The 24,161-nt window shown below is 39.0% G+C and overlaps 1 protein-coding gene across 1 annotated transcript; it reads right to left on the bottom strand.

Annotated features, from left to right (window-relative positions):
• On the bottom strand, positions 1–17,120 carry LOC105009300 (gasdermin-E-like). The gene is made up of 10 exons (XM_020041153.2): positions 17,087–17,120; positions 16,191–16,451; positions 15,691–15,877; positions 13,762–13,942; positions 9,843–9,963; positions 2,637–2,753; positions 2,314–2,441; positions 951–1,110; positions 778–851; positions 1–568 (listed from the first exon to the last, which is right to left on the bottom strand). The coding sequence occupies exons 2-10, from the start codon at positions 16,420–16,422 to the stop codon at positions 341–343; spliced, it is 1,428 nt and encodes a 475-aa protein (XP_019896712.2). The 5' UTR covers positions 16,423–16,451; positions 17,087–17,120; the 3' UTR covers positions 1–340.
• Between the last annotated feature and the right edge of the window lie 7,041 nt (positions 17,121–24,161).

The raw sequence follows: 24,161 nt of genomic DNA, 5'->3' as shown, positions 1-24,161 counted from the left end.
TTACTGTACATGACATTTATTCAGGTTTTAAAACCTGAAACCAATATAAGATTAAATAATGCCCTATATAAAAAGTATTAACTGTTACTAAAGTTGATTTCCTCTAAAAAAACAGAAGGTTGTACATTTAAATGTAATGCTTGTCCTAATATTTATAAGTGGACAATGAAATTCGGCATTTAAATCATCATTGTGTGCTGAAGTTGATGGGTTAGTTGATCTCTGGATGTGATCATTTGAGTTTCTACAGCAACACGTGAAAATGGAGGGCACTCAGAGCAACTCAATAGATGCAAGGGGCTGGTTAGGGATTACCAGCCTAAAATACTCTTTTCTCTCTCTACACTAAAGAGGCCAGACCTTTCACAGCAACACTCATGAAAAGAGGAAGGTATCCAGGCTGGTCCTTCATCTCTGCCTTCAGTGTGTCCTCCTCTCTCTTCAGTATCACGTTAGAGAGGTCAAAGAGACTCTGTGCCTTTCCATACACCTCCTCTTCGGTCAGTATAGTCAGACCTGCATCTGTCAGAGAGAGGGTCTCTCCACTCCCTGCTGCCACACACTGGACCTGGAGGACAAGAACAGGCAAAGTCTATGAAAGAACATTCCTTCCATGTGGAAACAGTATAAAACACAATAGATACATCTTGAGATAAGTAATAAATATGTAAGTAAACATTTTGAGAAACTATCTTAGCATTTTGAGATATCATTATTATTAACTTCAATAAAAGACTATTCAGGACTGGAGGCTTAATCAAGTTGGTTTGAACTAACCAGGATCTTTAGGGCCTTTAAGACTGGAGGACTGCAACAGGATTCCAACTCTGAGAGTCCCTCATCTGGTATTTCTGAGAATTTAGTATCCATACAACAAATCAAAAAAACACGTATGCAGTAGATAAAAGATCAAGACTGGAGGATCATGTGAAAACTGTTTTCTCTCTCACCATCCATGGCGCCAACAATGAGGTGGACGGCACTGAGAAGTGAGGATCTGAACTCTTTGTCGTCAGCATCCACAAGATCCACTATGGCCTGGACGGTCTTCCTCTCTGACTCTGTCAGATCACCCAGGTCTGGAGTCTCATCATCACACATCTGATTCAGCTGTGACAAAGGCAGAGGGAATGAAAGCACAATTTTTATTTGAGAATATTACAGAGATTCTGGGTGAACTCCATAAATGCAAAATTGGTTGTGGTAGGGGTTCTCTACAGTAGAACTCAGACTATAATGACAGATGGAGTAAAATATGAATCTCTTAAAATGCATCAAGGGGTAACTCAATGTTCTATATTGGGACCTCCTCTGCCAGAAAAATCGTTCTTGGATATTGAAAGATGCATGTCATCATCCTCTTTGTTAAATCTCTAAGTTTAACGTCACATCATGTCTTATATGAAGATATAGGATGGGCCTCTGTATGCAAGAAGACAACATCTTATATTGTGTTCAGAGCCCTATGGATGAAACTACCACCACCAGAGGGGACTTCACTAATACAACTTAAACCATGAATAACGGTTGAATAACAATGAGTGCTTAATGGTGGCTACACCCAGACTGGCATCAGAGCCAGGTAGAACTGCTTTTAGTTATTACGCCCCAGACAAGAGGATTGACCTGCAAGTTTTCCAACTTTAGAACATTGTCATTTTTACAGTTTAAATGAGCGCTTGTGGTGTTGTTGGTAGATGTATTTGTTGTTAAACCACTGCCCCAATTCCTTTCTCAATACTTCAATGTTCTTCAATGTCAGTCTATTTAAAAAATAAATCTTCTTTTAACATCTTTGTTCAGGGCACACTTGCAATTGGGAATTCATTCTCAGTGTGTCTCCCTGAATAAATAAATCTGCCATTAGAGGTGTCTGCGTTGGTACATTGTATATTGCTGATTTTAATATATGATAGTGAATACTTGAGGCACGTTGTAGTGCAATAATATTATCTCAGACCAGATATCCTCTGTTGTTTGTATACTTGAAGATGACAATGACAAAGTTTCTATTTTTTATTGGTTGCGTAATAGAATCTATGAGGCACACAACAAAACAAAAAACACACACAATGCTACATGAACAAACATCAAAATAATGACAAATGAGATTAGTGACAGAAAGAAGAGAACACTAAGAACAGTGCTAATTATAACCCTCATAATAATAATGACAACAGCAGGACATACTTAGCCTTAGTGTTCATAGTATACAATTTAATATTTAGTGTCTGTATGTTATGTGTGTATATGTGTGTCATCAGTTAGTGTGATATCAACATATTAATGATTGTTTCTGTACATCTCACTCACCACACTCTCCAGAACACTGACTTCCTCTCTGTTCTTCATTGTGTTTCTGAGGAGCTGAAGCAGGTTGGAGCGCGTCTCAGTCGGCAGAACTGACAGCACCTGGAAGTGATCACTCAGTTTCTCTAGTTCTAACAGAAAAACAAAAGACAAAACGTTGACAATGTCACCAGTGTGGTAGTTATATTTTACAATAAAAAAATATTTAAAAAGCGTGCTAGGTTTTTGCATATTAGCCAAAGAGAAATATTTAATATCCCATGCAGAGAACTAGGTCGACCACTGGACAGATAAATGAAGACACTGCCCTCTACTGGTAATATTACCGTTGCTCAGATTCAAGGGGATGTTGGGATCGTAGCCTCCTAAAACTGCATCATTTTCAAATCCAGTATCTGACTCCTTCTTTTCAAAGCCCCCTTTGTTGGATAAGAGGCACAGGTCTGATGGGCAAGAGAAGCAATAATAAACATTAAGTCACACACAGGCATTTAAACTATCAGTTTACTTTACTGGACTTGGTTTCTACCTTTAGCATGTCCCTTTAGTATTTCATTAAGATCTCTGTAGGTTTTACCAAACACAGCAGCAACACATCCTGGGCTCCAGACAAACCTAAAACATGACCGCTGTTACAGGTTTGATATGGCCGCTGCTGGGGGCGCCAAGATGGCATGAGTGATCGCATATTTATTATTATTAAACCTTTATTTCAAATAGGAACACAGACTGAGACCAAGGTTTCTTTTACGGCTGGGCCCTGTGTATACATGTTTAGGTTCAATGACTAAAACAAACAGAAAAAAAACCCAGAGAACAAACAGAACAAGACGCTCACTGGTAACACAAGACAAAGTACATTGCTTCAAACACCGGTGTTATTACCTCAGTGGCCTCAGGTTTTTAGTAGATATTGGGCCTGGCGAGATCTGCACTGTCACTTAGGTGTACTAAACAAACACAGTGCACTTGTTCTCCAAGCATACATGTATAAAATACATATCAAATACATGTAACACTCCTGATCATGTAATACTCTTGAGCTTTACATACAAGTCATGTAGAATCAGAGCATGTCTGACATACCACTCTGGAGGATTACATACGTTAGATACCCTAGCCCAGGGAACTACAGACCATGCACAAGCCCCTACAACGCATCAAAACATATATCTTCTTTTATGTTTTATACTTTTGTCAGTGCACAAAATCAAAAGACAGCTAGAACTAAATTAAAATCTGTTTAGGTAAAACACAAAACTCAAGAATCACAAACAGTTACAGGCAACACAAAAAAAAATCTGGTGAGGTAAAACCCAAAAATGTAAATCAGTTAAGGTAAAACGATCAGAGTTAACACAAAGATAGCAGCAGCTTATTACATTTACACAGAGGTTATTTCCCTGATGGCACAGACCTTGCAGTACCCAAACAATTACAAGCAACACAGAAACAAAAATTATCCAGTAAATGTTTAAAATGGACCCTTGTACTGTAGTATCCAAAAACCCATTTTCAGCTGCAGTAATGCTTGATCAGCCGTCAAAGCAGTAGAGTACATGAGTGTTGTCCGTGTATAGATTAATCTGACTCTTTCTAATCTCATCACCGATTTTGTTTATGTAGAGAGTGAAGTATAGAACCTTGTAGGGTCCCTTTAAACAACTCCAGTGGCTCCGACTGGATGCGTCTACTCTAACAGCCTGACTTCTTTCCTTACGATAGTCATCAAATCAACGACAGGCATGCAGTCCTAGTCCTATTAACGACTGCTTACTCAGAAGTATCGCATGGTCTACAGTGTCAAAGGCTTTAGACAAATCTACAAACATGGTGGCACAGCACTCGTTATTGTCTAAGGCGTTAGCAATATCATTTACAACTAGGGATGCAGCAGTGCAGTGGGCCCATGGTTCGGTTCGTACTGGGGTTTGTGGGTCACGGTAACAGTACGGTTTCAGTATGAAGGATGTCATCATGTTAGAAGTGTTTCCACTCAAGTAGCCGACAGTGGCAAAGTAATGCTTGCAGACTACTTTGTTTAAGGTCTTCTTACCCTCGTCATCATGTTGAATCAACAAGAATAGTGAAGAAAATATTTGTTAAATACCTATTTTTCAATTGCTCTCGACAAGACGATATAAATAGATCCAGAAAAAATAGTTTTTATTTTGGTTGACAGAAACGAAACAAGACAAATTGATCTTTGTGACGAATATTACTACGATAATTAGATAGGAGGATTTTGGAAAGGGAGCAAGTGTTTTGTTTTGGGCATTAACAGAATTGCAATGCTGTTATTGGTGGAAAAGAAATGTCAGTCCAGGTTATTCCAGAATCACCTCAGATTTTTCTCTAATCTGACCGCAACAGATTGATTGAGTTCATTGTGGCTAATTTACGGGTAGAAAAAAGGGCAGATATTTGGAGGCACTTTAAATTTGCATGCTGGTCTCATTGGAATACGTAGACTATTTTACGTAAATCCATGGCACCGGAAAACATATAACACATTATGTATTCCCTAAAATGTACCATACGTTACGAACACTATTAAAATGTGTCATATGTTATTTTACCTGTGTGTGTATACTGGCGCCCTGTTCTCTTCATAGGTGAGAGCAGGTTCACAATGAGCACATGTGACAGACGTGAAAGAGTCTGGAGACGCTGTGGTGAACATTGTGCTGCCTGCAACATCATCAAGCTTGACCGGTTTAGCAGTGGGTCAGTGATGGTCTTGGGAGGCATGTCCTTGGAGGGTCGCACAGACCTTCCACGTGCTAGCCAGTGGTACCGTGACTGCTGTTAGGTACCGGGATGAAATCCTCAGACCCATCGTCAGACCTTACACTGGTGCAGTGGGCCCTGGGTTCCTCCTGGTGCAGGACATCGTCCAGCCTCATGTGGTCAGAGTGTGTAGGCAGTTCCTGGATGATGAAGGCATTGATGCTTTTGACTGTCCCTTACATTCCCCAGACCTGAATCCAGTTGAGAACCTCTGGAATGTTATGTATCGGTCCATCCGCCACCGCCAAGTAGCATCATAAACTGTCCAGGAGCTCACTGATGCCCTGATCCAGGTCTGGGAGGAGATCCCCCAGGATCCCATCCATCGTCTCATCAGAAGCATGTCCAGATGTTGTCGGGAATGCATACAGGCACATGGGGGCCAGACACACTACTGAGTCACTATGAGTTGTCATGATGACATTCACGCTAGTTGGAAAAGCCAGTGATTTAAATTGCTTACTTTTATTTTCTGTGTGAGTTTGTTTCCAGCCCTCAATCAGTTGGCGATTTTGGTTGCCATTGACCGTACACTTGTTACGTCAATTTGTTCTCAAAAAATTACAGTGTACAGTAAAGATTCATTGAGCCAGATGTATTATTTAAGTGTTCCCTTAATTTATTTGAGCAGTGTACTTTAATCTTGGTTTCAACAGACCTGAAAATCATGTTTCTCATGGTCTGAGAGTCCTTCAGGCACACTCCAAGCTGTCTGTTACTGATTACTGTTATTTGCCTATTTGCCTTCCATCTGGCCACTTTATCTTAAATGCCTGCAAAGTGCTGCAGAGATGGTTGTCCTTCTGGAAGGTTCTCTAATCTCAACACAGGAACTCTGGAGCTCTGTCAAAGTGGCCATTAGTTTCTTGGTCACCTCCCTGATGGTGACAAGCACAACAACATTTGAGGGTTATGAATGCATTCTAAATGCACTGATGAGCAAAACATTTTCAAATCTTTGAATCTGTGATGCTGTATAGATAACTTAACAGAGTTTCTGGGAAACTAACTGCCTTGAACATTAAGATAAGCATGTTATGACTATTTTTCGTCAGGAAAATACATAGTTGTTCATTGTTACTTACCCTTTCCTATAGTTGTGGTTTGCCTGGTGTTAACTGATGGTTTTTGGCTAACTCCACTGTACTTCACTACTGCACTAGCGGTTCTGGGGGGCAGGGCAGGGGCGCCAGTGCCCCTGTGACAACAAGCTTGGACCCCCTTGTGGCCCCCCTAAATGTGGAGTCTGATATAAGTTTTACATAACACATTTTTTCTATTGTTCTTTTTTTACATCAGTAATTAGACAGTGGCAACGCGGAACACTAATGTAACCCACACATTTTCTAGAGGGACTGCTTTAGGCACAAGCCCTGAAAAGTGAAGCCAAAACGTCTCGATCGCCCCCAGGTGAGTGGTCCCAGTATAGGTCATAAACCCCGCCCTCCCCATGTTATACAATGGGACGCGAGACCAACTAAACAATTAAATTACCCTTCAAATATCTTTTTTCCGAAGCTGGTTTCTGTCATTTACTGTAGTTTGTATCACGCTAATGTAAATTCAAGAGTTTGTTTTTAAAATAAGTTGGTTTTTAGTTAGTTATTTAATGCTCTAAATACGGTGGTGTGATGTCGTGATTCACAGCTGTGATTGACAGCTATCTGAGCCGAGGATCAGGCTTTTTTCGCGATCTTCGGAGGACTGAGGAGATTGGAGCTTTACATTTAATCTCTAAATTTCTATAATTGATATAATTTCACACGGACATAATGGGTTGTTCTGCAGTACATTGTGCTAACCGATCTGGCATATCCAATCGATCTTTGAATTTTTTTTGGTAAGTTAAATTTATAAGCTATTTAATTAGTAAATAAATGTAATGGGTTAGCTAAAAGACAACAAGCCTCGTTAATAGCCATGTTAATAGCTAGCAGGTGATCGTTAGCTAGAAGTTACCAATTATTTTTGTATTAGGCCTATTCTAAATTAAGGTTAAACATGATGTAAGTTAGGCTATAACATATCGTCTAGGTTTAACAAGCAAAGGTTGTACTGTCCTTGTACTTGCGATTGATTACGGTATGCGCATTCTGCGAGGGAGAGTGAGGGCGGGGCACAGGGGTGGGGCCGTTGATTTTGCGGCTTTACTTCCTGCTCGCTACTGCGCAGAACTACTGCGCAGAACTACTGCGCAGAACTACTGCGCAGAACTACTGCGCAGAACTACTGCGCAGAACTACTGCGCAGAACTACTGCGCAGAACTACTGCGCAGAACTACTGCGCAGAACTACTGCGCAGAACTACTGCGCAGAACTGGTCCCAAGATCGCTATCTGCGCAGGCGCAAGTCCAAGATGTCAGCGCGGTATCGGGACACTGGTGGCTTCAGTTTTCACCAATGGAAAAGAGCGAAAGGGCGTCGTCCATTTTTTTTACAGTCTATGTATCGTACCACATGCATCTGCACGTTTTTTTCTATTCAGAAGTTGTAAGAAATGATGTGCGAATATTATAGTTCAATCAAAAAGAATAAAATATAGAGGTGAGTAAAATTGTTAATATGTTGTATTTGTATTAAATGCATTACAGAATTGTAATGTTAGATTGTAATGTTAGTCAGTTATGGTGTATAGAAATGAGTCGGTTTGTGATTTAAATTAGTTCTTATTTAACATGCTATTGGGCTTGTGATATAGATTTCTGATGGATTTCAGAATGGTTTGTTTAAAATTACCCAAATAGATACTTTTAATTCTATTTTTTCTTTGGCAGATATCAGCAAATCCCAAGAGGAACCACCGCTGCAGAACATATACTCAAGAACTCTGATGGGAGACCAGAGGAGGAGCTTCAAGGCAGTCTGGTAACATATCCACCCCTGGCTATAATATTAAAAAAAATCTGACTCTGTGTTCAGAGTCACTTTAAATGATGGCAGGAGTGTAATGATTTCTATTGAATATGATTGGTTAATTCTGGACACAGCCACATCCCCAGTTATAAGAGGGTGTGCACACTTATGCAACCAGGTTATTGTGAGTTTTTAATTTTTCCCCCTCAAAGATTTCAGTTTGTTTTTCAATAGAATTGTTCACATTATAGGTCACATTAAAGGTGTAAAAAGTTCTGACATGATTTAAAAGCTAAGCTCTCAATTTAATGTAGACTGTGTACTCAGTACAGTGGGTCAGAGTTCAGATTCAGAACGAGAAAAAGGCAGTTTTGGTACAACTCTTTCCTACCCTGTTTTTGATCATATGCTCAATGAGCATAAAAGAAGGTTCTCTAGCAAAAACTGTGAAATAATGACTGGCATCCAAACTCTAAACCCTACAATGTGTATGTGTGATGTGTTTCTCAAAGAGAAGTTTACATTTGCTAGAATGTATGAATCAAATATTGAACTACATGAACTACATCAGTTCAGAAGAATTATAAAAAGGAAAATACGGAGTGGCATGCAGAGACCCTCCAGCGTAGTAGAGCTGGCATTATTCATTGAGCCTTATAAAGAAGTTTTCTTTGAGCTCTTTAAACTGTGCAAGATAGCTGTTTAAATCCCTGATAGTACTGCTTTTTGTGAACAGAGTTTTTCTGCACTAAAGCTGGTGAAAACATATCTCACTTCCTCAGAGGACAAATTAAGCAATTTAGGTGTATTCCACATCGAGAGGGGTCAGCTGAGGTGGCTTGGGCATCTTTTTCGGATGCCTCCGGAACGCCTTCCTGGGAAGGTGTTCCGGTCCCGTCCCACCGGGAGGAGACCCCGGGGAAGACCTAGGACACGCTGGAGGGACTATGTCTCCCGGCTGGCCTGGGAACGCCTCGGTGTCCCCCCGGAAGAGCTGGAGGAAGTGTCTGGGGAGAGGGAAGTCTGGGCATCCCTGCTTAGACTGCTGCCCCCGCGACCCGGCCCCGGATAAGCGGAAGAAGATGGTATGGTATGGTAGGTGTATTAGGTATTGAGTCAAGGTGGACAAAGGCCTTGAATCTAGATGAATTTGCTGATCTTGTTGCAAAAAACACAAAAAACGTAGAATACAGTTGATGTGATTGATACTGAATATGTATTGCAAATGTAAAAAATATAACGGAAATGCAAATAAATAGTTGAATGACTACAAACATGGTATTTTGCCTGTTAATGCCTGCAGTGCAGTGAGGAAAAATGATATGACAACAATAACGTCTAATGTAACTGGCCCCTCTAACAGTACAACTGGCCCCAGCTTGGCCCCCCCCCAATTGAAATGGTCTAGAACCGCCACTGCACTACTGGGGTTAGATAAGGGACATTACTCTTATTTCACCATCTCCTTTAATTAGTGAGAAACACATATACCTTGTCAACTATGCAAGATTAGCTAATAGGCCATCTCTTATACATCTGAGGGAACTCTACTTATTACATTATCATTCCCATGCTCTACTCAAAGATAGAAATAACCCGTTTTTTTGTTTAGGATCCTACTTTAAGTATTGTAAATGAAAAACTGTTGTAACTTTGGTACAGGAATATCATATTTTGATACAGAACATAATTAAGAAGTTCAGAACAAATGTAGGACTACATATAGTAGGCTATACCACTGGAATAGTTTGCCCTACTGTTATATTGTTTATCGCTGACAATGTCCTAGATTTAACCTTTTCATTACACAATTGTTTTGTCTAAGCAAGTGCAGAAATCCTCTCAGCTATACTGGACATTAAAATTGATAAACCATATTTTTCCTTACCAAACTTTCCATTGCATCGGATCTTGAGTTCAAACACACCAAAGGCAACGACAGTATTTGGAGGAATCTCCAGATCCACTTTTTTGTCTATCTGCTTACGGACTTTCTGATGCATAGATGTCTGTAAAGAGAATATACAATTTGTAAGGGAAGGTTGGCAGACCATCTTGTGCAACCGTGCCATATAATGTACACTGTAAAACACAAATTATTTTTTTCAAGTTTGAAACAAAGATTTTCCCACTGTGGAATAATAAAATAATTCCAATAATATTGAATTATTTTATTATTCTTTTTGCATCTATAATGATTGATTAATACATTTTAGCTAAACAAACATCAATCACATACATTTAAAAAAAAAAAAAGTAGTTAAAAAATATTTTGCACTTGCTACTGATATTATTGTTACAAGGTAAATCACAAATCCATCTTGCTCAAAACATATCCTTTCTTTGTTGGCAACTGCCATGTGAAGGTGTGGCAAAATTTTGTTGATGTTCCCAGGTTTTCCAGAAATCTTAGCAGAGGCAATGATTTATTTCTAAAATAAGGGAATTTTCAAAAGGTTATGAAAGTAATTCAACCATGACTTTGTGGCCAGTATATGTCCAGTATTTCCTTTATTTCCTATATATCCTGCATGTGCATAATGTCCTAAATGTCATGTATGTCCATTATGTACAGTAGGACCATTATGTCCATTATGTCCAATAAGTCCTGCATGGTTGAAGATTTGAGGTACTGCTCCTACACGGTAATACATGTCTGCTATGCATTAGAACAGAGCATAAGTAATAGATTTATTGTCAGGACCCTTACACTATTGTTTGTGCCGTCCTCTGGTGTGATCATCAATGCCTGGGAGTTTTTAGATTAGATAAAATTCAACTTTATTGTCACTGAACAGCACGAGTACAGTACAACGAAATGCAGTAAGCATCTAACCAGAAGTGCAAAGAGGGCAGAAAATGTACAGGTATTTAAGTATTAAGTGTACGTATATTACAGGTGGAATGTGCAGATGTGCAACGAAGGCAAATGCAGTGGAAATGGCAATACTAAATGTGCAATTAAGGCAAATAGAGTACTAGGTATAATGTATGTTAAGTGGGATAACAGTAATAAAACAATAATCTAAGTGAATGAGAGAAAACAACTGAAGGTTGTCCTTTCACTCCAACTGAAGCACTGTGCCAGCACCTTCACTGGAGACAAGTTTCAAGTCGTCCATCATCACCCAGTCCCCAAGAAGCCAAGAATCACAGGACTTAATGACTACAGACCCGTCGCCCTGACCTCTGTGGTTATGAAGTCATTTAAGCACCTTGTGCTGTCCCACCTCAAGACCATCACCGACCCTCTACAAGACCCACAGCAGTTTACCTACAGAGCCAACAGGTCTGTGGACGACTCGGTCAACATGTTTCTCCACTTCTTCCTCCATCATCAGGACTCCCCCGGAAACTACGCCAAGGTCCTGTTCTGCATTCAACACCATAATTTCCGCTTTGCTTCAGGATCAGTTCTCCTAACTGGCAGTGCCCGAGTCCACATTCAGGTGGATCACAGCCTTCCTGTCCAACAGGAAGCAGCACATGAGGCTGGGGAAGCACCTATCCGAGCCCCTGACCATCAGCACCGGCTCCCATCAAGGCTGTGTCCTGTCACCCCTACTCTTCTCCCTGTACACCAACAGCTGCACCTCCAGTCACCACTCTGTCAAGCTCCTGAAGTTTGCGGATGACACCACCCTCATCTGACTTATTTTTGATGGAGACGAGTCCAGCTACAGGTGGATTGCAGCTAGACTCGTCCACCTGAAGCTGGTTGTCCTGGTGTATTCAGAACAGCTTGGAGCTCAACGCCCTAAAGACTGTGGAGATGATAATGGACTTCAGGAGAAACCCAAGATTTGAAACCTTTCCCCCCATCGCCCTGTGTGGCACCCCATTCAGCTCTGTGGAGTCCTTTCACTTTCTGGTCACCACCATCGCCCAGGACCTCAAGTGAGAGCTGAACATCACCTCTCTTACAAAAAAAGCATGGCAGAGGATGTACTTCCCGCGACAGTTGAAAAAGTTCAACCTGCCGACATCTATGATGGCGCATTTCTACCCTACGCTGCAGCCACTGCCGAAGACAAGGGCATCATCCGCTCTGCAGAGAGGGTGATTGTCTGCAATCTGCCATCTCTACATGACCTGCACACCTGCAGGATGCAGAGGTGAGCCACAAAGTTTGGGGCGGATCCCCCCTCACCCCGGAGATGGACTATTCAGTGGGTTCCCCTCTGGCAGAAGGCTGAGGTCTATTAGGACCAAAACCTTCCGCTACAAGAACAGTTTCTTTCCTACAGCAGTAGGCCTCATGAACATGCCCCAGGAACCAAATTGACTGTAGCCCGCTCCCCACATACACACACAACCCTCAACTGGACACATCTATAACCCCTCCCCACATACACACAACCCTCACCTGGACAAATATATTACCCCTCCCCACATACACACACAACCCTCAACTGGACACATCTATAACCCCTCCCCACATACACACAACCCTCACCTGGACAAATCTATTACCCCTCCCCACATACACACAACCCTCACCTGGACAAATATATTACCCCTCCCCACATACACACACAACCCTCAACTGGACACATCTATAACCCCTCCCCACATACACACAACCCTCAACTGGACAAATATATTACCCCTCCCCACATACACACAACCCTCACCTGGACAAATATATTACCCCTCCCCACATACACACACAACCCTCAACTGGACAAATCTATTACCCCTCCCCACATACACACACAACCCTCAACTGGACAAATCTATTACCCCTCCCCACATACACACACAACCTTCAACTGGACAAATCTATTACCCCTCCCCACATACACACACAAGCCTCAACTGGACAAAAGCTTGCACCTTGCATATACTTTTTAGTTATTTTTTGTAGTGTATTAATAGCACAGTCTACTATTTTTATGCTCAGTTTACTGTTCCTATTTGCTTTTACTTCCCTGTGTTGTATTAAGTGTTGTACCAATGGCCAGAACAAATTCCTTGTTTTTTGTGAAACTTACTTGGCAATAAAACTCTTTCGGATTCTAATTCTGATATATAGGTTTGGAAATCAGGTATTTTGCTTTTGCTCTGTTCATATTGAGAAGTTGTTTGGAAGCCTCATGCATGTGCAGGCATGCATAGTTTCTCTGTTAAAGAATCACATAAGTAATCACTCTCCATGTAAGACAAAACATGCATCATTTTGGTCATTTTCCAAGCATTCTTGCAAAAACATCCCAGCATATCTTAAATCACTACAGAAAGGGATAAGGGACCCATTGTTTGTTGCAGTTGTCCTCTGGAAAAAATGTAAACATAAAAATGCCATCGTTGTTGCGCACCAACATGTACTGCAAATGACATTGATTCCTAACAATGCCGTCCTACAACACTTTTAAAAAGAGTTGTTGCACCACTTACACAAATTATATTTTAGGTATCACATCAAAAAAGAATTAGTTCTCATTAAAATATAATGTACACCTAACTGTATAGGCTATTTAAATGGTTCAATACAATGAAACACAATGGCCTTACAAAACACTGTAAAAAACTTAATAGAATATCTGTGATAATTACATTTTAAAAATAAAATGTATTGGGGATAAATATACAATGGAAGCTACAACAATATACACAAAACTAAACCCATCTTTTTAGTTGATGATAAATTATAATAAACATTATATTATATTAAACAAGTAAAATAGTAACATGTGAATGAATAAAAACATTATCCTCTTACTTAGAAATAAAGTAATCATGCCTGATCTGTCCTGTAGGACTTATTGCTCAGGTCTGCTTTAGTAGAACACAATCTTTACTCCCACCTTCACAGCGGTGCTTGGGTTTGATGGGATGCACTGTTTGGCTCCTATATCGCCGCTTTTCTTAACATTGAAGTTGAAGTGGCAAGCGTCTGTTGTCATAATCCTCTCTTTCAAGATGCATAAAACTGCTCTGGGCTTCGCACAGGCCTGCCGGATCCAAGGGTGGTTCATGTCCAGAAGTCTGTATGAGAGACCCAAATAACTGACAAACTATGGACTGTATAAGTACATTCCCTATTGAAAATGTTTCAGGGTTAACATAAACATTTATGGAACATTAAAACAACCTGCAGTGGGCTGGCCCAATCAGAACCCCAACCTAATTGACAGTTTGTGGCAGTTTGTGACTTGAAGATTGCTGTCCAGTGGCTCTCCCTAAGGAACTTGACAGAGCCTGAAACCTTTTGTAAAGAATAATAATGCAAAATCTAGGTGTGCAGAGTTGGTAGAGACCTATCTAATCTGAGGTAAATAGTTGGTTTGGATTAGGGCTGTAAGTCCACCAGTATTACCTCATAAGGGTTGAGACTTATCCAATTATAATTTAATAATGGACACACACCTCAATTCACTCTGATGTAGTTACACTTTTCTATGCATTAGGCTGGGTAGTTATGGAACCAAGGATAAATTCCAGTGGGGCAAAAAAGTATTTAGTCAGCCACCAATTGTGCAAATTCACCCACTTAAAAAGATGCGAGAGGCCTGTAATTCTCATCATAGGTACACTTCAGCTGAGAGATAAAATGAGAAAATAAATCCAGAAAATCACATTGTAGGATTCTTAATGAATTTATTGGTAAATTCCTCTGTAAAAGAAATATTTGGTCACTTACAAACAAGCAAGATTTCTAGCTCTCACAGACCTGTAACTTCTTCTTTAAGAGGCTCCTCTGTCCTCCACTCATTACCTGTATTAATGGCACCTGTTTGAACTTGTTATCAGTATAAAATACACCTTTCCACAACCTCAAACAGTCACACTCCAAACTCCACTATGGCCAAGACCAAAGAGCTGTCAAAGGACACCAGAAACAAAATTGTAGACCTGCACCAGGCTGGGAAGACTGAATCTGCAATAGGTATGCAGCTTGGTGTGAAGAAATCAACTGTGGGAACAATAATAAGAAAATGGAAGACATACAAGACCACTGATAATCTCCCTCAATCCGTATATAACAAAGTATTGAGATAAACTTTTGTTATTGACCAAATACTTATTTTCTACCATAATTTACCAATAAATTCATTAAAAATCCTAAAATGTGATTTTCTGGATATTTTTTTCTCATTTTCTCTCATAGTTGAAGTGGAAGAATTTGCACAATTGGTGGCTGACTAAAAACGTTTTTGCCCCACTGTAACTTATTTGTGCGTCAATCATTTGTTGATCAGTCCACTCCGTTTATAATCAGTGTTGTGGACATTAACAACATTGCAAAAACAACAAGTTGGGAGCTGACAGGTAGTCAAAGTTGTGTTCTTTTTATCTCATGGGTTTCAATCAGACTCTAAAAAAGTGTATACATTTACTAAGGATAATATTTATAGCAGGAGTGTCAGACTACACCCATACCTATGCTGGTGACAGGTTTTAGTGACAAATATCGTATGGTAGCTAGAAACCAAAGAGAACAAACTGGTAGGACAATAGTCAGCTTCCAAACTATACCTAGAGTCAACATTTGTGTTATCAAATAGTGACACATTAAGCGATCAGAAAATCAGCATCTCAAAGTTAGTCTGTTATGGTTTGATTGTTGTGTATTTACTAAAACAGCATTACAAGGCATTTTCCCCACACTAGATAAATAACAACACATTTATTAAAAAAAAAAAATAATCTGCAAACTGCCATGTCTGAAAGCCAATGTAATTTAGGAATTTTAATCGTTGTATTTAATATGTGTATAGTATGGGGCAACTCACTTGTCTTTCAAATGGTTCAATAACTTCGTCACCTCAACTTCCTCTTTCTTCAGTCTTCCAAATGAAGCGTTGTAAGAGCAGTCCATGTCCAGGTTAAGATTTAAACCGGCAACCAACCCATCCACCGTTGTGTCTGCATTCATTTTGTCACCAACAACCGCTTCGTAATTCCCAATGTAAGTGCATTCTGGGGGAAAGTTAAGTATTATCATTATATCACAAATGTATAACAATTACACATACCCCATTGGTGGACCCCTTGGTAAAGATGAACAGAAAAAAGTCACATTTAGGAGCATGGTTAGAAAGGTAACTACATTCACAGAAATTGCCAGAACTTGTGCATTTTGAATCTAGGCGTCACTGAGTCTACAACAATTAAACTCCATGCCAACAGGTTTTAGTAGCATGAATAATATCCAACTGTCAGAAAGCAGAGAAACATCAAACTAGAGTGTTTTTAATACAAATAGAATACAAGGGTCGGTTTTGGTGCTTACTTGGGCTTAATGGTGTGTCTTCGGGAACTCCAGGTTCCAGCACATCACTGAGGGTAAAGCCATGGAATTGGTATTTGGGTTTCTTCCAGAACCAATCCTTTCTGGGCCTGATCTTGACAATAACTGAGAGGACATTCAGTTTGTCTGAGTTGTTATTCAGACTGGAAACTGGTATCAGGCATCCCTCACTATCCACCTCCTTCAACATGGTTTTTATGGCCGTGGAAATCATCTTAGAGATGTTTTGGGAACTGTTCAGGGCTACAGCAGATGACAAAGACACAAACACAAAATGTATTAAAACTGACAGAAGCTCCCCAGTTAATACAAAACAGAAAAAATATGATATGGCTATTAGAGGTGTAATGTTTCTTTAAAATACATAATTTTAGAAAAGTATAGTTTCACATAATAAAATGACCATTAATTAGCTACAACATTGAGCTTACAAAAGTTTTCATTATTGGAAATAATCCTCTTTAAAAACTCTAAATATTAATTTGGTAGATCCATTGCCAAAATGTATGCACTCAAGCTGAGATTAGTTTTTCAGGATTTTTTTGGTTCTTATTCTTTCTCTCACTGTTCAAATAAACCTACCATTAAAATTATAGACTGATCATTTCTTTGACAGTGGGCAAATGTACAAAATCAGCAGAAGATCAAGTACTTTTTTCCCTCACTGTACAGTTGTGCTCAAAAGTTTGCATACCCTTGGAGAATTGGTAATATATGTACCATTTGAAAATAAAACATGTGTGAGCAGGCAAAACACGTCTTTTATTTCTTATGGAATTCACATTCAACTGTAGGTCATAATAGAATGGCACAATCATAAAACAAAACATGTCAGCAAAGTAAAAAATGAACTGACTCCTGTTCAAAAGTCTGCTTACCTTTAGCTCTTAATACTGTGTTTTGGGGCTTTTGCTGGGCAATATGGACTTTCAGCTCCCTCCAAAGATTTTCTATTGGGTTCAGGTCTGGAGACTGGCTAGGCCACTCCAGGAGCTTGAGATGCTTCTTACGGAGCCACTCCTTAGTTGCCCTGGCTGTGTGTTTCGGGTCGTTGGAATGCTGGAAGACCCAGCCACGACCCATCTTCAATGCTCTTACTGAGGGAAGGAGGTTGTTGGCCAAGATCTCGCAATACATGGCCCCATCCATCTTCCCCTCAATACGGTGCAGTCGTCCTGTCCCCTTTGCTGAAAAGCATCCCCAAAAATGATGTTTCCACCTGCTTGCTTCACAGTAGGGATGGTGTTCTTGGGATTGTAATCCTTCTTCTTCCTCCAAACACGGCGAGTGGAGTTTAGACCAAAAAGCTCTGTTTATGTCTCATCAGACCACATGACCTTCTCCCATTCCTCCTCTGGATCATCCAGATGGTCATTGGCAAACTTCAGATGGTCCTGAACATGCCCTGGCTTGAGCAGGGGGACCTTACAATGGTTTTCTTTGAGACTGTGGTCCCAGCTCTCTTCAGGTCATTGACCAGGTCCAGCTGTGTAGTTCTGGGCTGATCCCTCACCTTCCTCATGATCATTGATGCCCCACGAGGTGAGATCTTGCATTGAGCCCCAGACCGAGGGAGATTGACTGTCATCCTTGTCATCCAACTTCTTCCATTTTCTAATCATTTCACCAACAGTTGTTGCCATCTTACCAAGCTGTTTGCCTATTGTCCTATAGCCCATCCCAGCCTTGTGCAGGTCTACAATTTTATCCCTGATGTCCTTACATAGCTCTCTGGTCTTGGCCATTGTGGAGAGGTTGGAGTCTGTTTGATTGAGTGTGGACAGGTGTCTTTTATGCAGGTAACGAGTTTAAACAGGTGCAGTTAATACAGGTAATGAGTGGAGAACAGGAGGGCTTCTTAAAGAAAAACTAACAGGTCTGTGAGTGCCCGGAATTCTAACGGTTGGTAGGTGATCAAATACTTATGTCATACAATAAAATGCAAATGTATTATTTAAAAATCATACAATGTGATTTTCTGGATTTATAGTTTTAGATTCCGTCTCTCGCAGTTGAAGTGTACATATGATAAAAATGACAGACTCTACATGCTTTGTAAGTAGGAAAACAGTGCAAAATCGGCAGTGTATCAAATACTTGTTCTCCCCACTGTATGTAACTAGGCTTTTTTGTGGCATTGGTGCAGTAAAGGCATCTTTCTGGCAACTCGACCATGGAGCTTATTTTGTTCAAGCATCGTCGTTGTAAGGAAAAAGAGTGGCTATTGTCACAAAACAAACAGCCTGCAAATGATTGTATACCAAAGCAAGAAGTAGTGCAGGTTTCATCCAAATTGACGGAAAAGGATTACCAGGATAAGGAAAGAGCACAAGTTTTGCAAACTGATGCAACAATTACTTTGGAAAAGCAGGGAAATGGGCACAATCAAATGCATCCACACAATGGACAAATATCATCAGGAGATGTTTTGGCTTTTATGCAGAAGCAGACTGAAATAACAGCAGCACTTGTTCACCAGCAGTGCTTGCTGTCTTTGCCAACAAGAGACATTCCCATATTTGAAGGAGATCCATTTCAATATAATGCTTGAGGATAATGCTAGTGGAGTTGACTGCTTGTACTACTTGAAACAATTCACAAGAGGACTGCCAAAGGAATTGGTTCGTAGCTGTCAACACATGGCTCCTGAACGTGGCTACATTGTGGGAAAGAGTCTTCTTAAAGAGTATTTTGGGAATGAGTACAAAATTGCTACTGCATATATAGAAAATGCTTTGTTATTGCCAACAATCAAGTCTGAGGATGTAAAAGCCCTCCACGCTTATGCATCATTCCTGCGGGGATGTAGTAATGTGATGGAAGAACTTCAGTTCATGCAAGAGTTGGATATACCAACTAACATGAAAGTTGTTATTTCCAAGTTGCCATTCAAGCTCAGGGAACGATGGAGAGCCAAAGCTCATGACATTTGGGAAGCCTCAAATGACAGAGCTCATTTCACAAACATGGTTGCATTTCTCGAGAGACATGTAAGAATCTTGTCAGACCCAAACTTTGGAGATATTGAGGGTGTAAACCTACCACAAAAGGCTATCGGCTTAAATGCTTCCAACAAGTTTAAACCACAGTCAACGAGCAGAATGAAAGGAAGCAGCAGTTTTGCTACTACAGTGACTCCAATTGAAAACAATGAGAACAAAACTCCAGAAAATTGCCTTAAAAAGGAGAGCTTGTCTTGTCATTGCTGTACATGTGCTCATCCTTTAGAGAAATGCCAACAATTTAAAGGTAAGAAGCACAGAGACAAGATCCATTTTCTGAAGGAAAAAGGCATTCGTTTTGGATGCTAATGTATTGGACACATAAGTAAGGATTGTGGTAATCGCTTGACCTGTGAAGTTTGTGATAAACAACATCCCACTGTGCTCCATATCTGGAAAACTAATGTGGGGTCAGAACATTCTTCTGAGCCACTTAGAGTTAAATCATCAACTACATCTCAGACATGTTGACATACAGGGGCCGGAAAGGACAGCTGTATTTTTTTCATTGTTCCAGTGCAGGTCAAGTCCACTAAAGGAAACAATGTCATACAGAAGTATTGGTTTTTGGACCCTAGGCTCAGCTACGTTCTGTTCAGAGGAGCTCATGGAAAGATTGAGCATTACAGGAAAAATGACTAATTTTCTCTTGAAAACAATGGGGCAGGAAAAGGTTGTTCCAGCATACTCTGTACATGGATTGGAGGTGTCTGGTTTGGAGGAAAACAACTTTTATCTTCTCCCAGAAGTCCTTACACCGAAGAAAATGCCAGTCACTACAGACAACATTGCTACTGCTGCAGATGTTAAAAGGTGGCCTCATTTGTCAAAGGTTTATATTCCTATCTTAAAGGCCAATGTTGACATGTTAATAGGAACCAATGCTCCCAGGTTATTGAAACCGTGGGATATTAGTTAGTAGTCCAGACCAATTACTGTAAGTATGCTTGTGTGGTGTTGGTTTGTGTATGCGTCCGTGTGTGGTGTACACGTGTGTATGTGGTCAAAAACTGTATGTGCTTCTGGGTTGCATCCTGAGGAACCAGAAATTGTTTCCTATTTATACAAAGAGCACTAATTGGCTCTTACAGTCGTATTGAAGCAACCACACTGTCTTTTTCCAGAGCAGCCTGTATTTCTCCTGAGGTCACCTGTGGGTTTTTCTTTGAATCCTGAAAAATTTATCTGGCAGTTTTGGCTGAAATCTTTCTTGGTCTACCTGACCTTGGCTTGGTATCAAGAGATGCCCAAAGTGATTGAACAGTACTTACTGGCATTTCCAAGGCTTTGGATATCTTTTTATATCCTTTTCCATCTTTATACATTTCCATTACCCTGTTATGCAGGTCTTCTGACTGTTATTTTCTGCTCCCCATGGCTCAGTACTTTTTCAGTCCACGCGAGAGCTAACAAACTCATCGACTATTGACAATTTAAAAAGTGTGGTCAATTCACAATTAATTTGAATTTTCACCTGTGTTTGTCACCTCGTGTGTCTATAACAAGGCCAAACATTCAAGGGTATGTAAACTTTTGATCAGAGCCATTTGGGTGATTTATGTTATCATAATGATTTAAAAAAGAGACAAACAACTAGGTGATAATAAATGTCTTCATATGATCACTATCCTAAAATAAATGACATTTACTTTGGGCTGATCAGTCATATATTCAATATCAATGCCAACATTTCACAATTTCTGTGTGTGGCTAACCCAAACCTTAACTCCAGCACTGTGATGCTTAACCTTACCCCTAAGCTTAACATGTATGTTTTTTTGTAAATTTGTAAGAAATGACACGTTTCAATAGCATTTGTAATATGCAATACATTTTTGTCAAAATTGTAACATATGTTATAGCGTCACATTGTAATGTACCCTAACATAATGGGACATTACACAAATTCGGCTATCACAGATTTATGTCTACTATGTTACATATTTACAAAGTACATAATCATTTATACTTTTACAATGGAATCTGTTACAAGGTAAACAAATTGAACATTATTATGAGTGGATTGGAAAACCGAATGTGTGAAACACTTAAAATAATATTTGAGCATTAGATTAAGTGTTACATAATCATTTATACTTTTACAATGGAATCTGTTACAAGGTAAACAAATTGAACATTATTATGAGTGGATTGGAAAACCGAATGTGTGAAACACTTAAAATAATATTTGAGCATTAGATTAAGTGATCTGAAAGGCTTTTAACATTCTATATTATTTACTTAAAATATCAAAAGGCACGCATTTCATGGAAACACGCACATGAACACTCTCAATCATTTAAAATGCCTTTGAAGTGCACTGTACATACATTTTGCACACATGGAAAGCTAGTAATAAAATCAACAATGAAAATGAAGCCATTGTAAAGGTCACATGATTTGACAAGTGAATCAAGAAACTATTACAGTACAAGAATTCAAAAACACATAATTAATGCTTGTTATTTGCTTACTTTTTCTATCGGAACAATCTCCAAAAGCTTCAATGCCAGGTTCTTCTTCTTTCTCTGACAGTTCGTAGATGTTCTATACTATGAATACACTGGTAAAAGTCAAGAGATTTGCGATACCAAAAACATTCACATGTGCACCTCCCCCAGGCTCCCTTCCATACTTAGGGACTGGGGTAAAAGTGTGAACTGTCTGAGTGCTGATAAATCTGCTGATACAGTTATATGATACAATATATGTATTATTATTATTCATTTTATAACCAAAACAAAATTGTCATAGACACGCCAATACACATGCTACATATTCTGTTACCTTCATTTGGTCAAAAGGTCTTGATGATTTATTAATAATCAATACATCTATTATATTATAATATTATATTTTATTATGTAGATCTTCTGTAACATTTTCAATAATTGTCATTCACACCTCAAACTGGATGCATTTTATTCTGATAATAGATGGCGGTGTCTATTAACGTTATTGTAAATGACATTGAAGATTTCTGGTTGTTAATGATTAATTGATTGCATATTAGTTTATAAAGATATTTTTGACCAAATCCAAGGTTGTACAAAGCATAATTTATTATTATTTATTACATTTATTAAAATGTTATTGAAGATTTAAAGAATAGAATTTAATATTATGAATTTATTGATTATAAATAAATCAGTGAAGACCTTTTTGACCATAAGAAAGGTTCTAGAAAATGTGGATGGCTGTCTCTCTTTTACCCTGGTTCTTAAATATGTTAGAAAGCCTAAGCAGAGGTACCAAAGCCTGTTGAATCTCAATTTCTGAATCTCAAATCGCATGCTTGTATACAGTATTCCAGATTAATTTGCAAAAAGATTAGTATGGCCCAAACCATAGTACGCTGAAAATAGTGTATCAAAAGTTCCTGGATGGTCTACTATTTGTGGTGTATTTTCTAAGTATGCATCCATATACATTGGCCTAATATATAGATCACAATCCCTTGCGCAGTAAGAAAGGAGTTCCTACGATTCTCTCGTCATTTTCCACTTGACGAAAAAGTCAGTTGTTGCCACATATGTTCATGGTTATTACATTATTGTCATTCACGTATGAAATAAAAACGGAAGTTGTTGTGCATGAAATTAAATACATTTGGCAGTGTAAAGTTCAAGGCAGGATTCTATACAGTGGCCTTTTAAATCTCAAACATTGAAACTAATTCCACCTCCGTAGCAAACGTTCATTATAAAATAGTATGAGTAACTTTTAACTTTGATCCTTTTGAGAAAACCGTGTTCTTAAACTAGCCCCCAGGGTTGGGCAGGTTACTTTTTAAATTAAATCTGTTACAGTTACAAGTTACCTGTCCACATTTGTAATTAGTAATGTAACTTTTTGATTATTCAAATTCAGTAATGTAATCTGATTTCTTTGAATTACTTTCATATTAAGTCATTAGAAAACAAATAGGAATAGCCTAACCAGTTGAATACCTTTTGCGGGATCAGTCAATGTTAGAGTTTACATAGTTCTTATATTTTAATTACTTGTATAATGTCCAGTTTGATAATATTTCTAAATTTGATCAGTTGATAGCTAGAACAAAATGTCAATGATTGGAGAAGGATAGAACTCTACTAGTGGGAAAAATACTGTTTATCATGGCTATTGCCTTTGAAGATCTACAGTTTCATCTGAGTTAGCTACATGAGATTTGCTACATGAGATTTTAATTTCTGTGCTGTTGACCAACTTGGGAGTGTGAGGTGGGTGATAAATAAAATATTTTTTAAATTACATAAATGTTCTGGTTTGTTGGTAAATGTATATACTTTTTTGCTACATATGGGGCTCTTGTATATTACAGGATATGTCATGTAATTTGCTAGGAGAAAATGTCTGGACTGATGACTGCTGAAATGTGTTGTGCACATACAGGTGCTGGTCATTTGAATATCATAAAAAAATTGATTTATGTCTGTAATTCAATTCAAAAAGTGAAACTTGTATATTATATTCATTCATTACACACAGACTGATATATTTCAAATGTTTATTTCTTTTAATTGTGATGATTATAACTGACAACTAATGAACATTCCCAATTCAGTATCTCAGAAAATTAGAATACTACTAAACTACTAAAATATTTTTAGAAATGTTGGCCAACTGAAAAGTATGAACATGAAAAGTATGACCATGTACAGCACTACTTAGTTGGGTCTGTGTGGAATGAATGTATACATTATACAAGTTTCACTTTTTGAATGGAATTACTGAAATAAATCAACTTTTTAATGATATTCTAATTTTATGACCAGGTTAAACACAAGGTTGGAGAAATCTGTCAAGAAGTTGCCTGGACAGAAACAAACATATTCTAACTGTACATATTGTTGAAGTCTAACACTTCCCCGAGTTGGTTTGTTGGAAAGGAGAATAAAACACCAGGAGTCAGGGCAAATACCGAATCATACGTCCATTTATTACAGAA

The sequence above is a fragment of the Esox lucius genome, chromosome 20, assembly GCF_011004845.1.
Source record: "Esox lucius isolate fEsoLuc1 chromosome 20, fEsoLuc1.pri, whole genome shotgun sequence".
In the NCBI taxonomy this organism is placed as follows: Eukaryota; Metazoa; Chordata; class Actinopteri; order Esociformes; family Esocidae; genus Esox; species Esox lucius.
Note: the sequence above shows the minus strand (reverse complement) of the source record. Positions and strands in the feature narration are given on the sequence as shown.

Excerpts from the sequence above, each read along its gene's own strand:
- LOC105009300 (XM_020041153.2), bottom strand. The coding sequence starts at position 16,422 with ATGATTTCCACGGCCATAAAAACCATGTTGAAGGAGGTGGATAGTGAG. Across the intron at positions 13,943-15,690 it reads TTGAACCATTTGAAAGACAA|ACTTCTGGACATGAACCACC; the intron begins GTGAGTTGCCCC and ends TCTCTCATACAG. Across the intron at positions 569-777 it reads TAAAGGCCCTAAAGATCCTG|GTCCAGTGTGTGGCAGCAGG; the intron begins GTTAGTTCAAAC and ends CTTGTCCTCCAG.